General features: G+C 38.8%; 1 protein-coding gene across 1 annotated transcript in view; it reads right to left on the bottom strand.

The window, feature by feature from the left end:
• Positions 1–23,160, bottom strand: part of NSMCE2 (NSE2 (MMS21) homolog, SMC5-SMC6 complex SUMO ligase) — a 234,437-nt gene that overhangs the window by 177,982 nt on the left and 33,295 nt on the right. Inside the window, exon 3 of the mRNA XM_060116041.1 lies at positions 7,873–7,979. Within this exon, the coding sequence (XP_059972024.1) occupies positions 7,873–7,979 (107 nt within the window). The remainder of the gene's footprint in view (positions 1–7,872; positions 7,980–23,160) is intronic.

The raw sequence follows: 23,160 nt of genomic DNA, 5'->3' as shown, positions 1-23,160 counted from the left end.
ATATACACGTGTCAAGAGGCTTTTGTATCTTCATTAGACTAAGCATACTATTGGCACTAACTGAACAGCTTAATTATGAGATTAATAAACAAGCAACTACTTTCAACTCCACACTTTGCAAATGCATTCATTTTACAGTGAATCTTAACCATTTGGTGATCCATTCCGTGGTTCAAACTATTTTCCCATCTCTCTTCTGCAGTTAGCCTACACTCTTTCACTGCCCATGAGCACCACGGCTAGATAGTGGGGAACAGCCAACATCTCAAGATCTTTAATACTTATCAAGTACGGTGAAAAGTCTGACATGGAAGGAGGCTCAAGTGATTATCTAAAATAAGGGTTTGATATTACATATGGACTATGCCCAACGTCAGAAATAAGCAGGAGTTTGCTATATTAAAGAACATTCACATCATTTAAATAATTCAAGTGGGACTTTCCTGGCGGTCCAGTGGTTAACACTCCAAGCTCCCACTGCAGGGGGCGTGGGTTCGATCCCTGGTTGGGGAACTAAGATCCCACATGCTGCGTGGCACAGCCAAAAAAAAAAAAAAAAATTCAAGGAGTTACCTGCCAGAATTGCCCGGTACCACTGAGGCCAAGGTGTTCAATAAGCATTGAGTGTTGTGCTGAACCAGGTCTTTCAAAGTCTATATGCTTTTTTCTGTCCACACTGCTGCTGTGTCCTTTCTACCTAAACTATCCCCTCCTCTCTTCATTTCCTTGAAAACTTTTCCTTCTCTCCACTTTCCTGAACCAATACCCCACACGGGGGGTCTTGTTTGCTTCAAAGAGACATAGCCAAGCAACCACTGTATGTTTTTAAAAACTTTTCTTTCCTCTCTTTCACTGTTGGAATAACACATAGTCTTTCCAGAGGCCTGGCCCTTTCCGGATCTTCTGCATAGAAACATCTTGTAGGTCCATTTCAGGTAGGGGGTTTGATATACTCCCCAGTTCCCTGGATGCCACAAAATCTCTACCAGAAACTGCTGAATCCACCTTTTAGCCTCTTCTGTAAGGTACAGGAGTTGAGACTATAGAAGCACTTTCCAAACTGCGTCCTGTAGAGTACCAGTCCTTCCCCCAAAGAGGTTTTCAAATAAGGTTAGGAAATTACTAAATATCCTCCTTTGGAGAATCACAATGCATAAAAGCGTATTAAGGGCCTTGGAGTCTTTAAGGAAATTCTTTTAATCAAGCACTCCCCAAACTTATATGACCATAAAATTCTTTTTTCCTATTATACTTACTCACATCCTGATTAATTAGTATTACAGAGCAAACTTCTGAAAATGCTGCATTAGAGGCACATTAAGACCCAGTAGAGTGTAAGCGTTTTTATAATTATGAATAAAATCCAACACTTAGTACCTACAAAACACGAAGATGGATTTCTATAAACTACCCATGATAAGGAGTCTTAATATGGCACAAGACCAGAATGTTCACCTATTAGTAGCTACTTCACTTGGTAACCTAAGAGATTTATATCTGGATTCTTTCCTATAGAGACAACTCAATTAGTGAAATACTATATCCAGACCTAACTCTCTCTGTTAGCATTAGAAAAAATGCTACCAAACACAACCTTAATTTTGGAATAACTACAGAGGGAGTTCTAAAGGAACGGAATAGAAATTAATTACCAGTAATCACACATTCCAGGGCCAAGAGGCTGAAGAGTGAATCCCTATGTCAACTTTTTTTCCCCCTGGTTAATTTCCATATCTGGGCAATATTCCTACAGATGAAAAGGCTTATATGTGGAGCATCTGTTAACTTTGACAGGAAAGGTGTTAAGAGACCACACACCATCATGGAGGGCGGGCAGTGGAGAAGAGGGGGATTCCGCAGTACTTTCCCACTCGGCTCCAAGAGATTCTCACTAATTCTACTGTCCTCTCTCACCTTCTTGCTATTCTGCTGACAACAGTCATTTCTCTCATGCTCAGGAATCTTCTGTCCTCAACTGTCATAATCCTAACAAATTTACCCTCCTTCCTCTTTTGTCAGTGATTCACAATGTGAGGTGCATTCTTAGATGCAGTCAGAAGATGGTGATAGCCAATAAATCACATCCTCTGCCCTGGAACTTTCTTCTGATACTATAAATTTTTAGCTTTCTAAGTGAGAAATGCTCCCCAAATCTGGTATAACTAAAATAGTAACTCCCGACTTACAAGATAGCTCATAAGATATCATGTTAAAGCAGAAGATGTTAAGGTAATTTTAAAATAAGATTTACAAAAGGCAAAGCTTACCAGATGATGAAGGGTGAAGGGTGAAGAGGTATAGGGAAGTGATATTAAAAACATTCTAAACTAGTTGCATAATGTCAAGGCTGAGGTAAGCTATACCTTTGACCCACCTTGTTCTTTTATTATATCTAAGATTGTGTTGGTTTCAACAACTTACGTGAGGTATATTTCCACCCTTCTAACTCTCAACATACTACTTTTAAAATGCAGATTAAATGTTCAGGTTAGCTTAGCAAGTAAAAGTCACAGTACACAGGACATATCCATGAACAGATTTATAAGAAACAACACAATAAACCGATCCAGCAACTAACTGCCCCTGTTAGGTTAAGAAGAAAAATATCCTCCCTCCCTACGCTTTTGGTAGGAATTGTTATAAAAAACTGATTAAAAAAACCGCAACAGGGACTTCCCTGGTGGCACAGTGGTTAAGAATCCGCCTGCCAATGCAGGGGACACAGGTTCGAGCCCTGGTCTGGGAAGATCCCACATGCCGAGGAGCAACTAAGCCCGTGTGCCACAACTACTGAGCCTGCACTCTAGAGCCCATGAGCCACAACTACTAAGCCCGCGTGCCACAACTACTGAAGCCCATGCACCTAGAGCCCGTGCTCTGCAACAAGAGAAGCCACCGCAATGAGAAGCCCATGCACCACAATGAAGAGTAGCCCCCGCTCACTGCAACTGGAAAAAGCCCATGCAGTGACAAAGACCCAACGCAGCCAAAAATAAAAATAAACAAATTAAAAAAAACACACACACACACACACACAACAAATATGTGGCAGCAATCTGATTTAAATGCTTTCAAATCTTAGATAATCTATAAGATGCATGTAGCCCAAAAAAGAGTAGTAGAGGAAGGTGAAGAAAATACAACACTCTGGATTTTCCATAAAGTAACATGCTAAAGTAGCACCTCCTAAAAGAACCATATACAGGTAAAATCTGACAATGCTTTTAAGATTTGAAGTTTGTTGCAGTAAAATTGCACAATTAAGTATCATGATAAAGAAAATGCAAAGTATAATGTGAATCCTAAGCTTTAGTTATTTTTGCTAAACTCTAAGACTAGACTGCTCATCAAAAAGCACAGAAAATATATCTTTTACCACTGACTGCTAATAATATCTGCAACTAATCTGAACCTGTTAGGCCATTTGTCATTTAGCTTCAGGGGGCCCATCCTTTCTCACTACGAGAATTAACACTATAAAAAAGTTGCGAAGACCACCCCAACGATAGTGGTGGACTCTTTATCATCTCTTATTTGAAAAAACACATACCTGAGAATAGATTTGAGGATTCCTTGAATTAAGCTGGTGCCCACCCTCTGGAATCTGAAGCCCACGATAGATTCCACGTTTAGTTTAAAACCATCACATAAATCCAGAACCAGAAATACACAGTACACAGTATTACCACTGTTTATTCAATACATAATAAAGAGTCTCACTTCAAGAGGTATAACCCATTTGACCAGTGAAATGTCTTGAGAAGCAGAATACTGGTAATGAAATTATTCTTAAATCAACTACTGCCATAACTTGCTTTACTAAGCACAGTTCCTGGCACATGGTAGTTGCTCACATCTGTGGATGAATGAATCCTCGACCAACCTTAGGTAGGCTACTCAACTACTCTATAGACTTTAAACTTCCTATGTATAAAAGTCGGCTTTCTCTGGCTTAATTTTCTCAAATTAAGCCTTTGGATTGATCAAGGCACTCTGAAACTCTGACACTGAGGGAAAAAAAAGATGCTTCCATTTCATGCAAAAGTCACATAGACGGGGAAATTATATATCATGATCCCCATGTTGAGGCGCATTTGACTTTCATCTCAGATTCATTATCACTTCATCAGGAAGGAGTCCCCTAACCACCAACCTACTCCCCCCACCAGCAGATATGCCCCCTGAGTTATTAACTCCTTGAAAACTTTATTTTCCCTTTGTAGTACACAGCACAACAATCATTAAATAACATCTGTATTGTTCTCTGTTAAATGTTTGTCTCCCTCTCTAGGCTTCAGACATTCTGAAGGTGAGATCATATGGGCTTTGCTGATTGACCTCCTCTTTCTTACACCTAGAAGTACCTGGCACACGGATGTTTAGAAAATATTTGTTCAGTGAATGTTTGAGAACAAAAAGCCAGCCAATGGTGCCCCTTCAAGATACTCAAATAATAAAAGTTTAGAAATCAAGGAAGGGAACGTTAGGTCATCAAAAGCTAATGTTCAGAACATCACTCTGTTCTCAACATGAAACTGAGAGAAGTTTTTCCTCAGCGGTAACAGCAATAAAAGAAGTAAATGTATCATAGCATATCTATGTGCCATTTTATACCTTTCAAAACACTTTCATCACGCGTGGTCTCATGACTGAAAGTCTCCGAAGAGTTCATACAGAACTTCTGTTTACGGTTCTACATGTTTTAAAGAGTTGTGACAGATATATAACCCATTTATCCTGAAAGTTTTTATAAATAACTTAGAGACTGTCTGGGAATTTTTTTCCCCCCTTAGGTGCTCACTGCATGATATTCCCTCTACAAAACAGCTGGGACAAAGTCCCCCTTTTTTTTGTTTTAAGTTTCAGAGCACTGAAATAAATACTGATTCCAAATAAAGTTTTCAGCTCTATTCTTCAGCTCTAGCAGCTCTATTTTCTTAAAGGACAAAGAAAGTCAATCTGAGAGCTTCTGCTGGATGCCAAAGGGACTTCCCAGGGATTGTTGGTAAATTGAACCACATCTAAGGTCCCAAAGTAAACTTCTAAAACCTTTTCAGAGGTGTATAACCTTCAGAATTCTGTGAAGGTGAGAGCAGGAGCGAGATCTTTATTTAAATGATAAACTTTAATGCTCTTTGATGATGAAAAATATTTTTTAACTTTCTATGACTGTATGAAAATTCATAAACAGAAAGACCGCGGGGGGGATGATAATCTTGGCAAATGATATGGGAATGGAAGTACTGCAGCTCTTGAAAGTCTATGACAGAGCACAAGTGAAATGAGACTCAACAGGGGTTCCTACTTTCTGTATCCTTTCCTAATAATCTGACTTAAAACAATTTCTTCGTTTTAGAGATCATAAACACCTCATACTGTAAACTTTACCAGCTTATATCTAATCCTATATGATTCCTGAATTCCAGAGGAGGACAGGTCAAAGCCAATAAAAGTTTTATTTCAAAGCCCTGAAATAAAGAAAGCAAAGTACTCGTTAAGAAAGATCCAGTTCCAACTTCCTCAGGAGTATGTTTGGATATCTGGGTTTGTAATACATAGTATCTTTATCTCCATCAAATTTTATGAACGTCAAAGTGTTTGATACACAATATCTAATCTGATTCACATAATAATCTTGTGAAATAGGCAGGCCAAGAACCTTACAGACGAAGAACACGAGATTCCAAGAGGTTAAGTTTCTTGACCCAGGATCATAACTTAGAAAATGGAAGCACCAGGGTTGGAAGAATTTCTGATCCCTAGACCACTGCTATTTCTATAGCATAGAACAGCTATACCATTCTGGACTCTCTAAATTTGCTGTTCATTCTTTATTCCTCATCAAAACAGGCAATAAGATAGCAATGTCCATACATGTCCATACTATGTAAAGAGTACACAGTATATAAAGAGGGTAAAATATTCCCCTTAAAATAATGGTCATATCCCCACTATGTCCCTATATGGTTTTAGGTCTTAGAATCTTATTCAACTATGATTTGCTATTCTTGGTCTCATATCAAGCTTATATACAGAGCACAACTTTGCATGAGAAAAAAATGCAATAAACATGTGTTCTCTTATTAAAGACCAGGGACCTTCCCGACAAGCATTAGAATCACTAAATCCAAGTTACTCCATAGTCTAGCGTAAGGTTAGGGCTGAAAAGCTGGATAAAACTCCAACTATATTCTTTCCTGATTAGTAGGGTGGGTGTAATGGCATGAGGCCTCAGGATGAAAGAAATGCTATTAACTACTGAATGTGCCTGAGGGTGAGGGTTGCTTTTTCTTTTTTTTTTTTAATGAGTGACTCAGTTTTTGGAAGGGGGAAAAGTCCAATTCTTCACGTAAAAATACCTTATGTATCTGTGAATCCTAGGGTTTAATAATTAAAAAAAAAATCCACATTAAGTTCTTCAACTTCCAAAATCTGTTTTCTTATCTATAATGTACATTGTGCTGTTATATTTGCAAAACATCAAGGTTAAAGATAGAAAAGCCTATCAAATAACCTCCATAGAATGTAAGGGTCAAGGCAGGATTGATCTGTACAATAAGCCTAACTCTGATCTTTGGTAACGAACACACTTTATTCTATAAAGTCAACCTTGTTCTTTTAAGGCAGTGGTTTTCAACTTTGGATACATAACAGAATGGGTTTTTAAAAAATACTGGTGCCCCAATCCTCCTCCAGATCAATGAAATCAGAATCTCTTTAGTGTAGGGTAGGGACTGGCTGTTTCTAGGGGTCAGCTGGAGTTGAAAACCTCTGGTCTAAGTGCTTTGCTATCCAGTTTAAAGAATCTAACATGACATCATTTTCGTATTTTCCTATGGAAGGAATATTCACAGTCCCAAGACAGTCACGATGGTTAGAAACACCAGAAATGTACAAGTTGAATGAGTGTATTACTTGGATATAAGCAGACATTCTTAAGTTAGTCACAACTGCTACACTTAATAAATATTAACCATTAAAAAAAATTTTTTTAAAGAAAGAACAGAAAAACTGCATATAACCATGAACATATATACTCATTTAACTACAGCTTAAGTATTAAACCATATTCAAAAATTTATCTCCCACTGAATAGTAGCCAATCTTGTAAAGCATTTTATTTTTGGAATTTTCCCATAGATATAAGTAAGAAAAAGCAAATAAAGAAACCAGAAGTACAAGACATCCTATTACACAGGTATATGAAATCAGTTCAAAGGGGAGTTTCCACTGCTCAGAGGACAAAGCACTTCTCAGAAACATTACTGCAATCATACTGCTCATTTCTTGCTCAACACAGTACTGCTGAAAAGGATGTTGCTATGTTCCCACCTTAACTGCCTTATGTGTTGTTCCTATGACTTGCCGGAGCCAACAAAGACAAGTTTGTCTTCTGGAAAAACCAAAAGGCCACGCTTCTTTATTTGTAACCTTGCTCTAAACCCTCTCCCTATTATCTGATTCTATGAATTTTGCAATAGCTGCATATTAGTTAAAGCTGGAGAATGAGTAACTAAACCTGGTCTAAATTGTATGCTTAAGCAAATATAACAATAAAAACAAGTCCTACGCAATTTGTAGCATTTTATAAAAAACTACTCACATTTGAAGGAGGCTTAGACTAAAAAATTCAAGACCAAAAAATGCAAGGAAATCTAAAACAGATGTAATATCCTAATTAAACCTAGGTGGCCTATCTGGGAAAATATTTAAGATTCCTGTTCTATGAACTTCCTGATTAAGAAGAGATTAATAGCTACTACAGTAAGGATAAGAAATTATTAAAGGTTAGAAAAGAATTTTGATTTGTGTTTCTAAGTCAGTGAGCTGTAACCAAATATAACCAGGTGAGTGGTAGTGGTATAAACTTACATGGTTTATTGTAGATTGAACAGCCTTTAAATAATGGTTTAGTTCCCGATCCATCATTGCAAATTCAACCATTGCCTTATCCATACTGTATTCACTACTCACTTCAGCTGAAAAAGAAAGGAAAGCAATGATCATTTTCCATTTAAAATGCCGTATTTGGAAAAAGCTGTACCAACATAATTTATCAGTCAATGGTCTATCTAAATGATTTTGTAAAGGTATTGCATATTTTTTAAAATGCCTTCAATATATGCCTGCTTCATTCAAAATTCGAAGAAGACACCCAGTAGAAAAAGTCTCAAAGGTGGAAATATAGACTCAGACTCAGGAGTTCCAGGCTGTGCCACCTACCTGGACAATCTTAAATCAACCACTACACTTTTCTCAGCCTCAGTTCCCTCATCCATTAGAGCAGCCCACTTATATATCTGCACATGAACCTCGTAGTACTGTTAAAGATCAAATAAGGAAGATTTTCACTTCTAGTAATGGGAGGTTGGGTTATGTGAACCAATCCTCCTACTGAAGACAACTAAAATGACTGGAGGGCTTCCCTGGTGGCTCAGTGGTTAAGAATCCACCTGCCAATAAAGGGGACACGGGTTTGGGACCTAGTCAGGGAAGATCCCACATGCCGCGGAGCAACTAAGCCCATGCACCACAACTACTGAGCCCACGTGCCACAACTACTGAAGCCCGTGCACCTAGAGCCCGTGCTCCGCAACAAGAGAAGCCACAACAATGAGAAGCCGGCGCACGGCAGTGAAGAGTAGCCCCCCGCTCACCACAACTAGAGAAAGCCCGCACGCAGCAACGAAGACCCAACACAGCCAGAAATAAATGAATAAATAAATTTATAAAAATAAATAAATAAGTAAAATGATTGGATAAAATAGGAAAAAGAGTAATCTCCTTAAAAACAAAAGGGTCACAAGATAGTAAGGAACAACCAGGGCAAAATTAGGGAAAACGAAAAAAGAGAAGCCGAACGCCGGACATCAAAGTTGCATACTCTCCCCCAGTAAGCTGGGTCCCCACTTGTCAGAATAAAGATGAACCGGAAGTAATCCCACTCTGCTCCTCCAGGCCGCAGGGAGGTTGGCCTTGGCCACTGAGCAGAACAGAGGGAAGAGAGAGAGAGAAAACAAACATGTTTCTGAAAAACTGTATCAACAAGCCACAGCCTGGGTTTGCAGCCTGGGTTCCCCTCACCTGAGTGGTGCTGGGAACCTGAGCTCTGATGTTGGTGGGAGGTGGTCTCACAATGAAAGTACCCACACGTACTCCCCTCTGGAAAAGACACTTGTATCTGAGGCCTCAAATAACCCTACAAATAATTGTTAAGGATAATGAGTAGATTACAGGGGAAAAAAATAAAAATAAAAACAAAACAAAACAAAAAACCTTACAAGGAAAAGCACAAGAAAACAAGCCAAAAAGAGTAAAAATCAGCAGAAACAGATCCCCAAATGTTTCAGATATCAGTCAGAGCATGAAACAACTATACTTACTATATTTAAAAATTAAAAGACCCTCAGGGAACAGGAGACTATAGAAAGCGACTAGTAGATTGGAAAAGCAAGATACTATTCTTCAAAGTGTTTTTAAATTTTTTTTTTAAGCTCTAGACACACAATTTAATAATAGATCGGGAAAAGATAGAGAACACAGGATAATAAAAACGTTAATATTAAAAAAGCTGAAAGAAATGAAAATAAAACTGGAGTCCTTAAATCATATTTGGGGACGCACACACTCAAAGACTCTTCATTCAAATAACTTAGCTCAGACAAATGGCAGTATTTCTTGTCTACTCTGAAGAACAATACAACAGTTCATCTCTAAGTCATGAAGTAATATAAAACCCACTTACAATTGGCGTTTAAAAAATGATTTTCCTGGACTTCTAAATTATGCTTTAGTTTTACAATAGTCAATTATAAGCACACTCCATAAAATATCTTCTGGGTTAACACGCTTCTGGTAGAATATCTCTTGGCTGGTAACACCCAGACTTCACAGAATATACATATACCTCAATATAAGCTTTTTTTTTTTTTTTTTGAGGAGTGGGAAGGGGCAGTGTTTATATAAGAAAAATTTGTATTTACATTCCCCAAATTAAATACATTTTTAACAAAGCGGTATATGAGAAAGGTCTCAAGTCATATTCCATATAAAATTGTTAGACCGTTTGAAAATGTCCAAACATCAATGAAAGAGACATGTTGCTTAGCTGTTGCTGGTACCAACGTGTATCTATTGCCATATATACAACAACTGTTTGTTAAAAATCCTATTAATTGCTTGATGATCAGGAAGAGAATTTTAAACAATTTATATCCTAATAATGATGGGTTGTGACTTATACAGGCGTTTTACTGTATATAGTTACATTTCAGTAAATTGGTTAGGGATTTGGGGTTGGCCTGTAATTTAATTTTTTCCCATTTAAAATAATGAAGAAAAGAAAATTAAAAAAAAGAAGAAAGAAAAATAGGCCCCTGGTTTCACACAAACCTTATCTAGTTAAAGGAAATGATGATGTGTGTGTGTTGTTTTTTTTTTCCTTTTCTTAGTGGAATCAGTATATTTTATGTGTAATGGATTCTGATACTGGGACCATTGAAAAAGTGGGTCAAGCTGGTAACCTGAGCAAAGACTAACAGCATAAACTGCTTTATCAAAAGTGCAATAATTAGTGTCAACTTCAACCTAAATAGAAACTCACTAAAGGATGTATCAGCAGCAAAAGTCTTTGAAGTATGAGAAATAAAAATGTGTCAGGGGCTTAAATCAGTAGGAATTGACATAATGTTGGCAACCTCCCTCTGGAATTAAATGAGTTAATTTTTTAAAGCACTTAGAAATATGCCTTCGACATTAAAGTTTTCAGAGAAAGCAGGGTGATGATTCTCATTATCAAGGTCCCATAGACAATAACAAGACTTGAACCAGATAACAATTTTAAATACAAGGCCAAGGAGACCTTCCCTGCAAAGGAGAACGTGAGCGATGGCTGCCAGTATTTGATGGCATGAAGCCTAAGGGAAGTACCTGAGGAGGCCAGCTGTGGACATGCAGCCTCAGCTAAGGCTCCAGGGCCCAAGAATGTTGGGACAAGCTAAAGAACCTAAGTGATGAATAGTGCAGCCTGAGGCGACAAAGGGAAAACACCAGAAGAGAGCAGGAAGCTACTCCTGAGAAGAACGAGAACCACACCACACCACACCTGGAAGTGATGCTCAGTCAGATAACTTCAGGCTCAAGTCAATGTTTTCATCTGCTGGGGAAAAGGGCTTGGAGAGACTAGAGACGGAAGACAAGAGACTCCCACAATGGCAACTGGAAGAGAGGTCATGAGAACATCCATATCAAGTAGTTGTTAACCCCTGTCTCCCTTATGATTACAATAAAGCCTCTTTCTAAGTATGTTATTTGTGTTCATGTTTCAGAAATACCAGGCAAAGGAAGGCACAGGGAATGTGTCCTGTTCCACTAAAGAACTGAGGTGGGGAAAGAGCATAGTGTTGCATGAAAAAGGCTAAATAAAGCCCTGAAGAACTCAGGAGGAAAAGAGGGATAAACACATAAACAGGGAGTTGGCTGTTGACTAAAAAGTGGCTGGGGCATTGGGGAGGTACAGAGACACTGACCAGCCAGAGGCTCCCTGCTCCTTTATTCCACAGTATATAATCCCACTACCAAAATTCTCCCACTCTCACAGGGAAAGCCCTTCCTAAAAATCCACACCAACCAAATCCTACACATCTTTCAAGGGCTGAGCTCAGGCCCTACCTGCTTTTAAACTCTGCCAGCCTAGAAGGATCTCACTTAATTTATCTTAACAACTATACTTGATACCTTGGCACTTTGAACCATAAACAATCTTGTTTTCTTATATGAATTTGTCTCATTTTTCCAAACAGACTTTAATCCATTTGAGGGCAAGAATGATGGATCCAACAACGAACTACAGGAACTTTTCCTTCAATATGCCTATACGGCCATCATATAATAAATGTGAAAATTAAACTTTCACCAAACTAAAAATTGTCCTGCCTCTGATATTCAGTTGAATTAAAATGTAAAGAAGACATGTAATATAAACTTATTTGCCTATTCTATTTTCAGTGTGATTTTTCCACAGGAAAAAGGTTGGCACTAGCGCCGAGTGTGGGGGGGAGATTACAAAAATGATGTTAAAATTCACAGAATGACAATCTCAGAGAGGCAAATATTACTGTAGCACACCTCTGCAAGCCAAAAAGTAACTGCAATGATAAAATATGTATACATAATAATAGCTGTACCTAACAATTAGTAAGCACTTTATTATGAGCCAAGACTACTTAGCATACTGTGTTTACATTAAACCTCACAGCAGCATTAAGAGAAAGGTAGTTTTAGCTCCACTTTATATATGAGAAAACCGAAGCACCAGGCAGTTGAAGTAACCTGCTCAAGGACACAACGGTAGTGAGTGGCTGAGCTAGGCTTCCAACTCAGACCTTCTAGCTGCAAAGTATGTACACCAGCCTCTTGTGCTAAAAGGTGCTTAAACGTGAGAAGGACAAGCACCTCCAACTCCTCCATGGATATCCAGGGAACAAACCCTTGGGGTGGGGGGGGGACTGGGGGGAAACTCATGGCACTGAGCTTCACCTCAGCTCCCGGTGGTCTGTTCCAAGTAGGACGCTGGCCAACGCCACTCAAATGTGATCGGGCCCAGTCCGATCACAGCTGGGAAAAGCTTTCCCAAATTCCTTAGTAGAGGAAACCGATAACCAGAAGAAAATAATCTTCCCCTTTTAGAAGATGGCTAAGTTTTAACATTGGTGAAGAGAGTGATCTTTTCCATCAGCAAGGCTAATTGGAGGGGCTATAAAAGTAACCAAGTCACCCACTGAATGCTAGGAGAATAACTAAGTCAGCTCTAGCAGCTGGTAAGTCAACCTGTACCAGGCCAAGAGCACCAGCAACAACAGAGAAGGAAGTAGCAGCCATGCAAGGGCAGCAGCAGAGAACTGTTTCAGGGGAAGGGAAGAGCCCTGGAAGGCTTCACATGCAGAGGTACTTCTGAGTGGAGCCCAGTGTCAAAACCCTTTCTATTATCCGTGTCTTTGACTGTCCTCCCCTGGCCAAGCGGGGTCTGGGAGTCTAGGAATAGTCTCCTTTCTTCAATGTGCCATTCAATGAGCATTAACTTATTATAATCAACCCTTGCTTGTGTTAATCAAATGAACCTAAGTGATACACGTGAACATTCATTTACAAGCCAATAAACATGTGGGGAGGTCTCCTGGGGAGAGCTCGGAGACTCGGTGAGACCGGTGTGATACATCTGGCGCACCGATTCAGAAACTGCTCCCAGAGGTTAGTTCAATGACTCGCTGAAATATGTCCCCCTAACCCCTGCCCCAGCAAATGAAGTCCAGAGGGCACAGATCATCTTTGATTTCTATTAAACAATTATAACTGTTTCTGTAAGTACGCCAGTACCGTGGCAAGTGTGCCTTGTCTGTGCCAGTGATCCTGCTCAGCACTAGCCAAACGCTATGCACTGCGAACAGTACCTGAAGGACTTACAAAGTGTTATTTAGACCAGGAAGGGCCATAGAACTAAACCCATTCTTTAAAGATGGTTTCTGTTTCATTTTGGTTTTTCCTGCTCATTGTCAAGTCCTAGAAAACTAAAGAGTGATCATCGCTGAAGGAGGACCTCTTTTTAGACTGAAGTGCTCTGATATTTATCTAACATAAGAAGTATCTGAATGGATGCAGTTGGCCTGCATATGATTCTCCTGAAGTCAAACAAACCTGTAATTATGCAATCTAGGCAGCCACACTAATCATGAGACATGTCACCTGTTATTCAATGTCAGAACGCATTAACAGCAGTATTAGAACTATTACTATTCTTTCATTTTGAAGTGTTGAATAAGGCATTAAAGGTACATGTTACATAAAGAACATTAAGCAGAAATGGGTGATTTAGTGTTGCAATCAAATTCAACCTAAAATTCATGAGACTTCAATGAGAGGAAGATAATGGCTGAGGTAGGAACACGTACGAAAGCAAAACAATTATATGGAATTATATAGCAATCAATGCGGGTTGTCTCAAAAGTGAAAGATGGGGCAAAATGAGGGAGAAGAGAGAGGTCTGAGAGGAGAGGAAGGGAGGAGACTAGCTATTTTTACAGATGTAGGCAGACTCATGTGAGACAAATTTCAGGTCCCCTGTGGCTAAACAAGGTATCAATAGGTAGCAAGCCATTAACAGTATGGTAATTCTTATGTAGCACAGTTCAGGCTCATGAGAGTTTATCCAGGGTGAGTTCCAAGATTGTCTAGTGTCTACTCCCACCTTACTTGCTCCACATAATGCCACTTTCTTGGCCACTGGTTAAAAAATGGGGATAAAGAAGATTCTTTATCTTGGCTTCCCCAAGTCCAGATGGACATGGTCAACAGACCAGTGAAGATTTCCTTCCATACCAGCAACCAGTTCAGCAAGAATGGAAGGTAACTGATGCCACTAAGAGATGCAGCTTCTTGACCAACTATTCTAAGTAAGGCCCCTCCCAAGCCACAGCTGTCCTAAGGAGCAGCCTAAGCCATGCACTGGAGAGAAATAAATTCTCTTCCCTGAGGCCTAGCCCTAAGGTTTGGGAAGCACAGCTGAAGCAGGTCCGGGAGCACACAGGACCCAGAGCCCAATAAGTTCCCTCAACGTCCTTCAAGTCTTCAGTAGAACTGCCTTCAGTGAAACAAACATGAAGACACCTACCCTCCTCCTTCCCCTAGCGTGTCCATCCCAGCTTTATCTCTAGGCTCCCTCTCTACACGACTGGATGTCTTTTTCCTTTGCTCTGCTGTTGCCTATGATTTCAGCCACAGGGTCCTTTTCCAGAATTCTCCCTAAGCTCCAGAATAGGACCAGATGCTTCATGCCTTCTTGGTCCATAAGCCCTCTTTACCTTTACAACGAGGACATGTGTGCAGGTGTATGTGTTCAGGCGGCACACCCTCAAGACAAATTTCACCCACTTATCCTTTCCAACTTTCTGTCCCTGATTCAACTGCAGTTTTGCCCATGGTCAAGTTGTTTCCTGAAATTTTGTCCTAACCAAACAAAAACCGCAGAAGCAGGTGTTTTTTATTCTACAAAGTCATGTATAGGCATGTCTGAACAGGAACAATACCAATTATATATAGTTGAATAAATTCAACTCCATGCATTTTATTAGTAATATACCAAATCTTTCAGACAAAGCAGTCATTTAGTGTTCTTCAGGGGTTGTGACTCCAATTCCACATGAATCACACACTCAGAAGGATCTTAAATTCTCAGTGCCATAAAGTATATGTGTCCGTTTTGAAAAGGAGGAAGGAAGGAGAGGAGGCCAGGAATCGCCTGATTTATGTTTTAAATTTCCTAGAATAGGTGGCACCTAGGGAGATTTTTACTTTCTGAAACAGGGAATAAGTATTTCCTAATCTCTTCAAATAAAAACTTGATTCTTCTATATTTTGTAAGCAAGAAATTTCTTCTTTTTGGATGAACTCAAATAAATGGCAGTATAAACTATATTGCTTCTCCCTCCCTCTGTGGAAGAAAAACCCTTCCTCTTTTAAAATATAGCTCCAACTATCTCAAGCAACATATATTACACACACACCTTCCTCTATGAGTGGGTGTGTGTATGTTTTTCCTGGCAGCCAAGTATTAAGCAATCATTATATATTCATCAGAAGTCAAATTTAATGACTTATTCACTGCTTGAGCAATATTTAATAGAAACTTGCTTACTTCTCACTACCCTGTACTTTAGTCACCATTATTCCTCCACACAGATATTAATGTGGTAAAATTAAAATTGAATCCACATTACATAACTGCCTCCCACCAGAAATAATAGTGAAGTGTAACAGTTTATGACACAAACTAGGAAGCAACTGGCTCTTTTATAAGCTCAGCAAATATGGGGGAAATCTTTGTGAAATATTGACCTTTATAATCATCTTTACCCCCCTATACAATTTTCTTATCATAGTCATACAGAAGAGGGAAGTTGTATAATACAGTAACTCAAAAAGCCAGCTCTGGAGTCCATTTACATTCAAATCTAGGTTATGTTACTTGCTAGCTGTGCAGTCTTTGGCACGTAACTTTGAGTCTCAGTTTCCTCTTCTGTATAATGGGTGCAATAACAGTATCTAACTCACAACATGACTAAGTGAGAAAATGTAGCTAAAATGATCAGCACAGGGCCTGGCCCACAGTATGCACTGACAAAATGTTATCTGCCATTATAATTATTACAGAATGGATCACTACTCTGCAAATGTAGTCTAAATGCTGAAAGCACTTTGCCCTTAGAACCAAAAAGAATCAAGTGAAGATCATCTCTAACTCTCTCAGCTGTTTCTACTAACTAGAGACCAAAGCATGAAGTTAAACTCACAAGGCTGCAACGCTCTATGAGAAGCTTTGTCAACAATCCGCTATCCTACCCACCCACACACTACTGTCCAGAAACTCACTTACCTAGCAGATGCTTACTGAGCACTTACTATAGGCCAGGCAGAGGGGAAAATGCTTAGAAGCAAGAAGGAGCAGCTAAGCCTGCCCACAGAGGGTTTAACAGGTTTAACAAGTGAGGGGGTGAATGTGTCTGGAAAGGTAGCGTGCATCAGATGTTTACCGGCTTGTGCAGAGGCTAAATAAATGCCCTCGGTCCTCTCCACCGAGGCTGATTTACAGTTTAAATGCTCAAACAGAAACCCTGGGAATGAACAGAGAAGGCATAGATTAAATCTTCACTGAACACTGACTAGTGCCAGGCACTATGAACACACTACTCATCCTTTGTGGCAACAGCGTGAAGTTGGTATTAGTAAACATCATTTCAAGATAAGGAAGCCAATGCTCACTAGGGCTAAATCATTTGTCCCAAGTCACAAAGTTGATAAATGGTAGACTTAGGAACTTCCCTCAGGTCTGGCCTGAAGCATGGAAGGCATATGCAGTAGTGTCTGAACTACTACATAGAAATAAGTAAAACCCACTTCATGCAAAAGTCATGAATAATCGGTTCTGTGGCTAAAGAAATTCTCCTTAACATTACCTTCTTTTAAGAGTGAGAGTGAGAGAAAGTGAAGGAGAGACTGACTGACTGACTTAAATAATTCTACCCCAAAGCAATGGAGACCATCTTTCATTATATAGATAGATATGTCCTTAGAATGTGTATAAACCACCATAGTAAAGGTATAACTCAAAATATTGCTTGAAGTAAATTCTACGAAGAATTAAACTTAGAACTCAATCTCTGGATACAATCTAGTCTCTACCAGTCACCAAAAGCACTACGAATCTCAGGCTATGGGCATCTATCGTTGTAAAACATATCCACAGACCTCTTCTGGCTAGCTATTATAAGCCCCTCAAATCTTCAAGGTCAAGTCTGTCCTTTACATGATTTAAATCCTTTTTCTATACCCTTCCTGTCCATTTGTTCCTATCTAATCCCTGGCAGACTGGAAAGAAACAGTGAATTCAAGGCAGCAAGCAGTATTTACAGCAGCATTCCAGCCAACATATTTAATTTCAATGACAGCCATTTCTCTCTGGTTTTCAACTCCTTGACTATGCCCAAGTTTTAGTTACAGTGGGAGGGCTGAAGGCCCAGGAGGCTTAAGAAACAAAGCCTGGCTTTGACTTCTGGTTCAACATCAAAGCTCTGGCATGAATTTATGGCAGCAAAGACCAAAGGAAGTGAGGCTTAAACCTCATGTGAACATTGAAAATATTTAATGAGAATGTAGGTAAAGCACCCAACAGGATGTCTTAAACATAGTGGACCCTAAATAAAAGAAGGCTACTTTACTGTTAACTATGTGTACTTTGCAATATTCCCCAATACAAACCTATTTCACTTAAGCTAGCATCTATTAAAAAAAATAAAAAATAAAAAACACAGTGGGGCAAGAAAAAGACAAACTGCCCAATGAAAAACTTGGCAAAGAGATATAAGCGTAAATTCTCTGAAAAGCTTATTCAAATGGTCTAGTATCTACTGAATTATGGAGTCATCGAGTCACCTCACTTTTGCAAAAGTAATAGGGCATATAGTTAAGAAAGTAATTAAGCACATGGTTGAAAAATTCAAACAGAACAATAATGTGGTGTCTCCAATCCCCAAATTCTCTCCCCAGAGACAATCATTGTTATGAGGTGCTTGGGAATGCAAGCCCATGGAAATATTCTATGTATAAGGCATCCTCTCTTAAAAAGGTCTACAGAAATTAAGATACTTACAGGAGCAGAGAAATAAGAAATTAAAAATGGCCATACTTGGAGAAAGACAAATCTCACAATGCCTGACATTGAAAATCATACCAGTATTCTCTCTGTGCCCTAGTCGCCAGTAAATGTGCCTGAATAGAAAGAACCATGAGTGGCTGCTTCAGTTTATTCAAAATATGCTTCGATATTTAGTCAAAATATCCATTCTAAATTAACATAAAGGCAAACAAAAACATCTGGGAAAAGAACACAAACATTAAATACAAGAAAAGAGTAATGCTAAACAAAGAATACAATATGAGTGTTAATGGGGGAACTTCCATTCACTCATTGAACAAATACCTACGAAACCCAGACCATGTGCCTGGCGCTGTGCTGGGTGACCTGGAGAGAGCAGTGAACAAGATAAACACTGTATCTTCCCTCAAGGAACTCTTACAAATTTCCACTCTACACAAAAATTTCTAAAAAGCCCTGATATAACTACGTGGCCTTTGTTTGGCTCTTGGTATTATGGGAAAGCTTATTCCTCTGCTGAGCAGTTCTAATTATTAGAGTTGGTCCAAAGAGAGAGCTGATTCAGGGCCTCCCTAGAATAATTCTAGGCAATGACAACAATAAATCTGAATTGCTCTTTCACACACATTCACTCATTCACACCTCATAACCTCCGTGTAGAGTTATTTTACTTTCTGTTTTATACGGTTGAGGAAACTGAGGCTCAGAGAAGTTAAGTGATGCCACTGAAGTCATGCCTCAATGTCAGTAGAACTTGAACTTGAACCCCGGTCCTCAACTCCAGAGCTACAGAAGAGCCACCTGCTGGGCCACACAGAGTCAACTTTTCCAGCTCACAGTCCTTCAAAGATATGAAGGACTACTGAAGTTGGCTATTAAATATCTCCTACTCTGCGAGTCTTTGCTTCATCAGAATAAATAATGATCATCAAGTTCCTTCAAGTTCCTGCCTTCATTTAAACATGCTTCATGTACCAGTGTCCCTTTTTAAAGATGGACTCCAGAATAAAAAAAACGATAATTACAGCCACTGGCTAACCAATTAAGACTATGATAATACTATTATTACATGTGTACCACTGTGATCCTGGTTTGACCTTGTCAATTAAAAACAAAACAAAACAAAACAAAACAAAAAACTCAACAGGAACTGCTATTAAGCCAGACCTCTCCCTTCCTATATTAGTACCACTGAATTTTTCAATTTAAGATTCAAAACTTAAGGTTGTCAAATTTCATGTTTCTGAAAGCTGTTACTCCATTTTATTCAGGAGGCGGAAGTCCTTCTGAATTTCAAAATGTCATCTAAATATCAGGTAGCCTCCCCTATTTTCTGTGATCCATAAATTTGACAACCTTACCTTAGTTTTTTTCCCAATAAGTTAAATAAAATAATAGCTAACATTTACTGAGCATTAACTATACGTCAGACGTTATGCTAAGCAATTTACATGCATCATTTCATTCAATCCTTGCAATAACTGTGGATAAGACACTGTCATTACTTTGATGGAAGAAAAAAAATGGGCTCAGAGGGGTTAAGTACCTTGAAGCAACATCATACAAGTAACAAGCTGCAGAGGGAAGATGCAAATCAGGGTCGATTAAATAACAGAGTCCATTCCCCTAACTGCAGTTATCATCAGTAATCATCATCCTTTTGGCATAACCCACTTCCATGTCATAAGACTTTGACGAATGCCTTCCTAAGATCTATGCAGAAAGCATCCCTACTGTATCAGGGCAGTGGCTCTGGTCAAAAACAAACAAAACCAAACAACAACAACAAAACAGGGATGGGGGAGTGGAGAGAAACTAGGATGATCAAGAACAAAAACATCAAGTAAGTTCATAAAATGAGATGGCTACTCAAAATAAGGTTAATGAATAGCAACTCCCTTAGACCAGCATATCACCGTACTCATTTCAAATAAATTTAAACCAAGAAAAAAATTACAAATGGGGTCAGCCTACTTCAAAATAGAAAGTTAATTAAGGAACACTTTAATTAAACAGAAATTAAGTCCTCAAAAACTATAAATTTAAGTTCAAGGAGATGTGATAAGAAGTTTATTAGATCATAAGACCTATGGTGACAGGGACTGTAATCTCTGTCATTTACCTAACTCTCAAGTGTTGGTCTAAATGACAAGTATTTTGTTCTGAGAAACATTTCTTTAAGAGTGGAAGGGCCACAATCACAAAAGGACGGAACAACTGTATTCCACATTCCTATCTGTTGGAGGATAATTGCTGTGTTAGTTATTCTTGGGAAGTAACATATATTTGGTTTCATGAAAACAATGGCAAATCAATCTTAAATCACTGACAGCTCCAGAAAATAAGTCTATCATAATTTACTACAAGCATTATAGTAACTGTCCCATCTAATCAGCATTTTTCCTTATGTTTGTACCTCCGCGTAGTACAATATCCTGAAAAGATGTCTCAGATTTTATAAGGTCATTCTTATTTTTCTCATTACTTATCTCATCATTTCTAAGATGTTTTATTTTCACTTTGCCTGACTTCAATCAGTAGTGACTCCAAATACTGTTTCTGTCTTGCCTTCTTTAAAAGCCTACAGATGTAGAGAACAAACGTATGGACACCACGGGGGAAAAGTCGCGGGAGTGGTGGTGGTGGGATGAATTGGGAGATTGGGATCGACATGTATACACCAATGTGTATAAGATGGATAACTAATAAGAACCTGCTAAACAAAACAAAACAAAACAAAACAAAACAAAACAAAACCCTGCTGTATAAAAAATAAAATTCAAGAGTTCAAAAAAAACCTCTTTATCAAAGAAATAATAATCTATAAACACCTAAACTGACTAGAAATGTCTCAGAGAACTCTTTGCTGGATGAAGTAAACTACTTCTGTAATGGGAATTATCTCCCACTAATGTATCGGTTTCTGGATGACAATTACAATGAACTGCAAAGTAAGAAATAAAAAACTATTAATATTAAATGAGTAACTAAGTGGCTCTGGAACACTGCAGTAGTATTTATAAAATGGGAGGGTCCAATCAATCACATCCCACATACAGGCACTCAGTCTCTGCATCCAAACACAAATAAACCATATACAAGACCTAATCCCTGAAGTCATCTTGACTCCTCTCTTTAGCACATAATACATTTAACTAGTTCCCTAATTCGATCAATTCTGCCTGCTCAAGTCAACTATTATCTCCTTTCCAACTACAGCTGCCTTAATTTCAATCTTTATTGTTTCTTTCTCATATTATTGGTTTGCTTCCTTAATGATTTCCTTTTCCAATATTTCTTCCCCTCTAATCCTTTCCCCATGTTGTTAACAAATTCTCGAGTACAAGTGACGTTACTCTTGTTTATCAAGTGTCTACCATAGTACTTCCACTTCTGGCCAAGACAGAATAATGGGAACCAAATTTATTCTCCTGCCTGAAACACCCAAAAAATTCAAAATGAAAACTAATGAGGGGCTTCCCTGGTGGCGCAGTGGTTGAGAGTCCGCCTGCCGATGCAGCGGACACGGGTTCGTGCCCCGGTCCGGGAAGATCCCACGTGCCGCAGAGCGGCTGGGCCCGTGAGCCATGGCCGCTGAGCCTGCACGTCCTCCGGAGCTCCGCAACGGGAGAGGCCACAACAGTGAGAGGCCCACGTACCGCAAACAAACAAACAAACAAAAAAAACAAATAAAAAGTGGTTTGCAAGACAACAGACTTATGCAAGGAAGAAGGAAGGAGCGTGATTGGAACCAAATGAGGTGAGACCTATAATTGGCCCATCTTACTATCTTGAGGGAGTTTCCAGGCTGCAGGGCACACAATATCAATCAAAATCTCTGCAGACCTTTTGTAGAAATTGACAAACTAATTCTAAAATCTATATGGAAAAGCAAAGGACCTAGAATAGCCAAAAGAACCTTGAAAATGACAAAGTTGGAGGACTAACACTATCCAATTTCCAGACTTGCTATAAAGCTTTAGTAATCCAGATAGCATGGTATTGGGATAAAGACAGATCAACAGAATAAAACAGAGAGTCCAGAAGTACTAACCTACAACATATATGGACAACTGATCTGACAAAGAAGCAAATGCAATTCAGTGGAGAAAGGATAGTCTTTTCAACAAATGATGCAGGGACAACTGGCTATCATATGCAAAAAGAAAAAAACCAGGAAAAGAAACTTTGATCTATACCCCCTACCTTACACCATATACAAAAATTTAGTCAGAATGGATCACAGACTTAAATGTAAAACTATAAACCTTCTAGAAAAATTATAAAGAAAATCTTTGGGAACTTGGGTTAGGCAAAGATTTCTTAGATACAAAACCAAAAGCACAATCCATACGACAGCAAATTGATAAACTGGATGCCATCAAAATGTAAAACTTCTGCTCTTCAAAATAATCTGTTAAGAGCTCAGACTGGGAGAAGGTATCATAAATCATATATCTGATAAAGAACTGTATTCAGAATACAAAAAGAACTCTCAAAACTCAAAAAAAAATAATAATAATAGCCCCAAACAACTGGAAACAAGATTTGAATAGACACTTCACCAGAGGTGAACGCCAAATAAGCACACGAAAAGGTACTTAACAGTATCAGTCACCCGGGAAATGCAAATTAAAACACTGTAAGATACCACTGCGTATCTAACAGAATGGCTGGAGTACCCAGACCAAGTGTTGGTGAGCATATGGAATGACTAAAGTATTCCCTTAATATACTCCACACACAGATTCTTAATTTTCAGACAACTATATTACCAAAAAAGTACATTAACCATATAAACCACATTTAATATAATTTAATTTTATCATAGTGACTCAGAAGGGACCTCATAACATTATAATGTCTCTCAGTGTCATCGTTATGGTTTTACTAGTAAAATATAGAAACATGAATCAACAGAAATCTTTTATGTAACAGATACCAAAGAGACCAGC

This window comes from Mesoplodon densirostris, chromosome 13 (assembly GCF_025265405.1).
Source record: "Mesoplodon densirostris isolate mMesDen1 chromosome 13, mMesDen1 primary haplotype, whole genome shotgun sequence".
NCBI lineage: Eukaryota > Metazoa > Chordata > Mammalia > Artiodactyla > Ziphiidae > Mesoplodon > Mesoplodon densirostris.
This window is presented reverse-complemented; position numbering and strand designations above follow the sequence as displayed.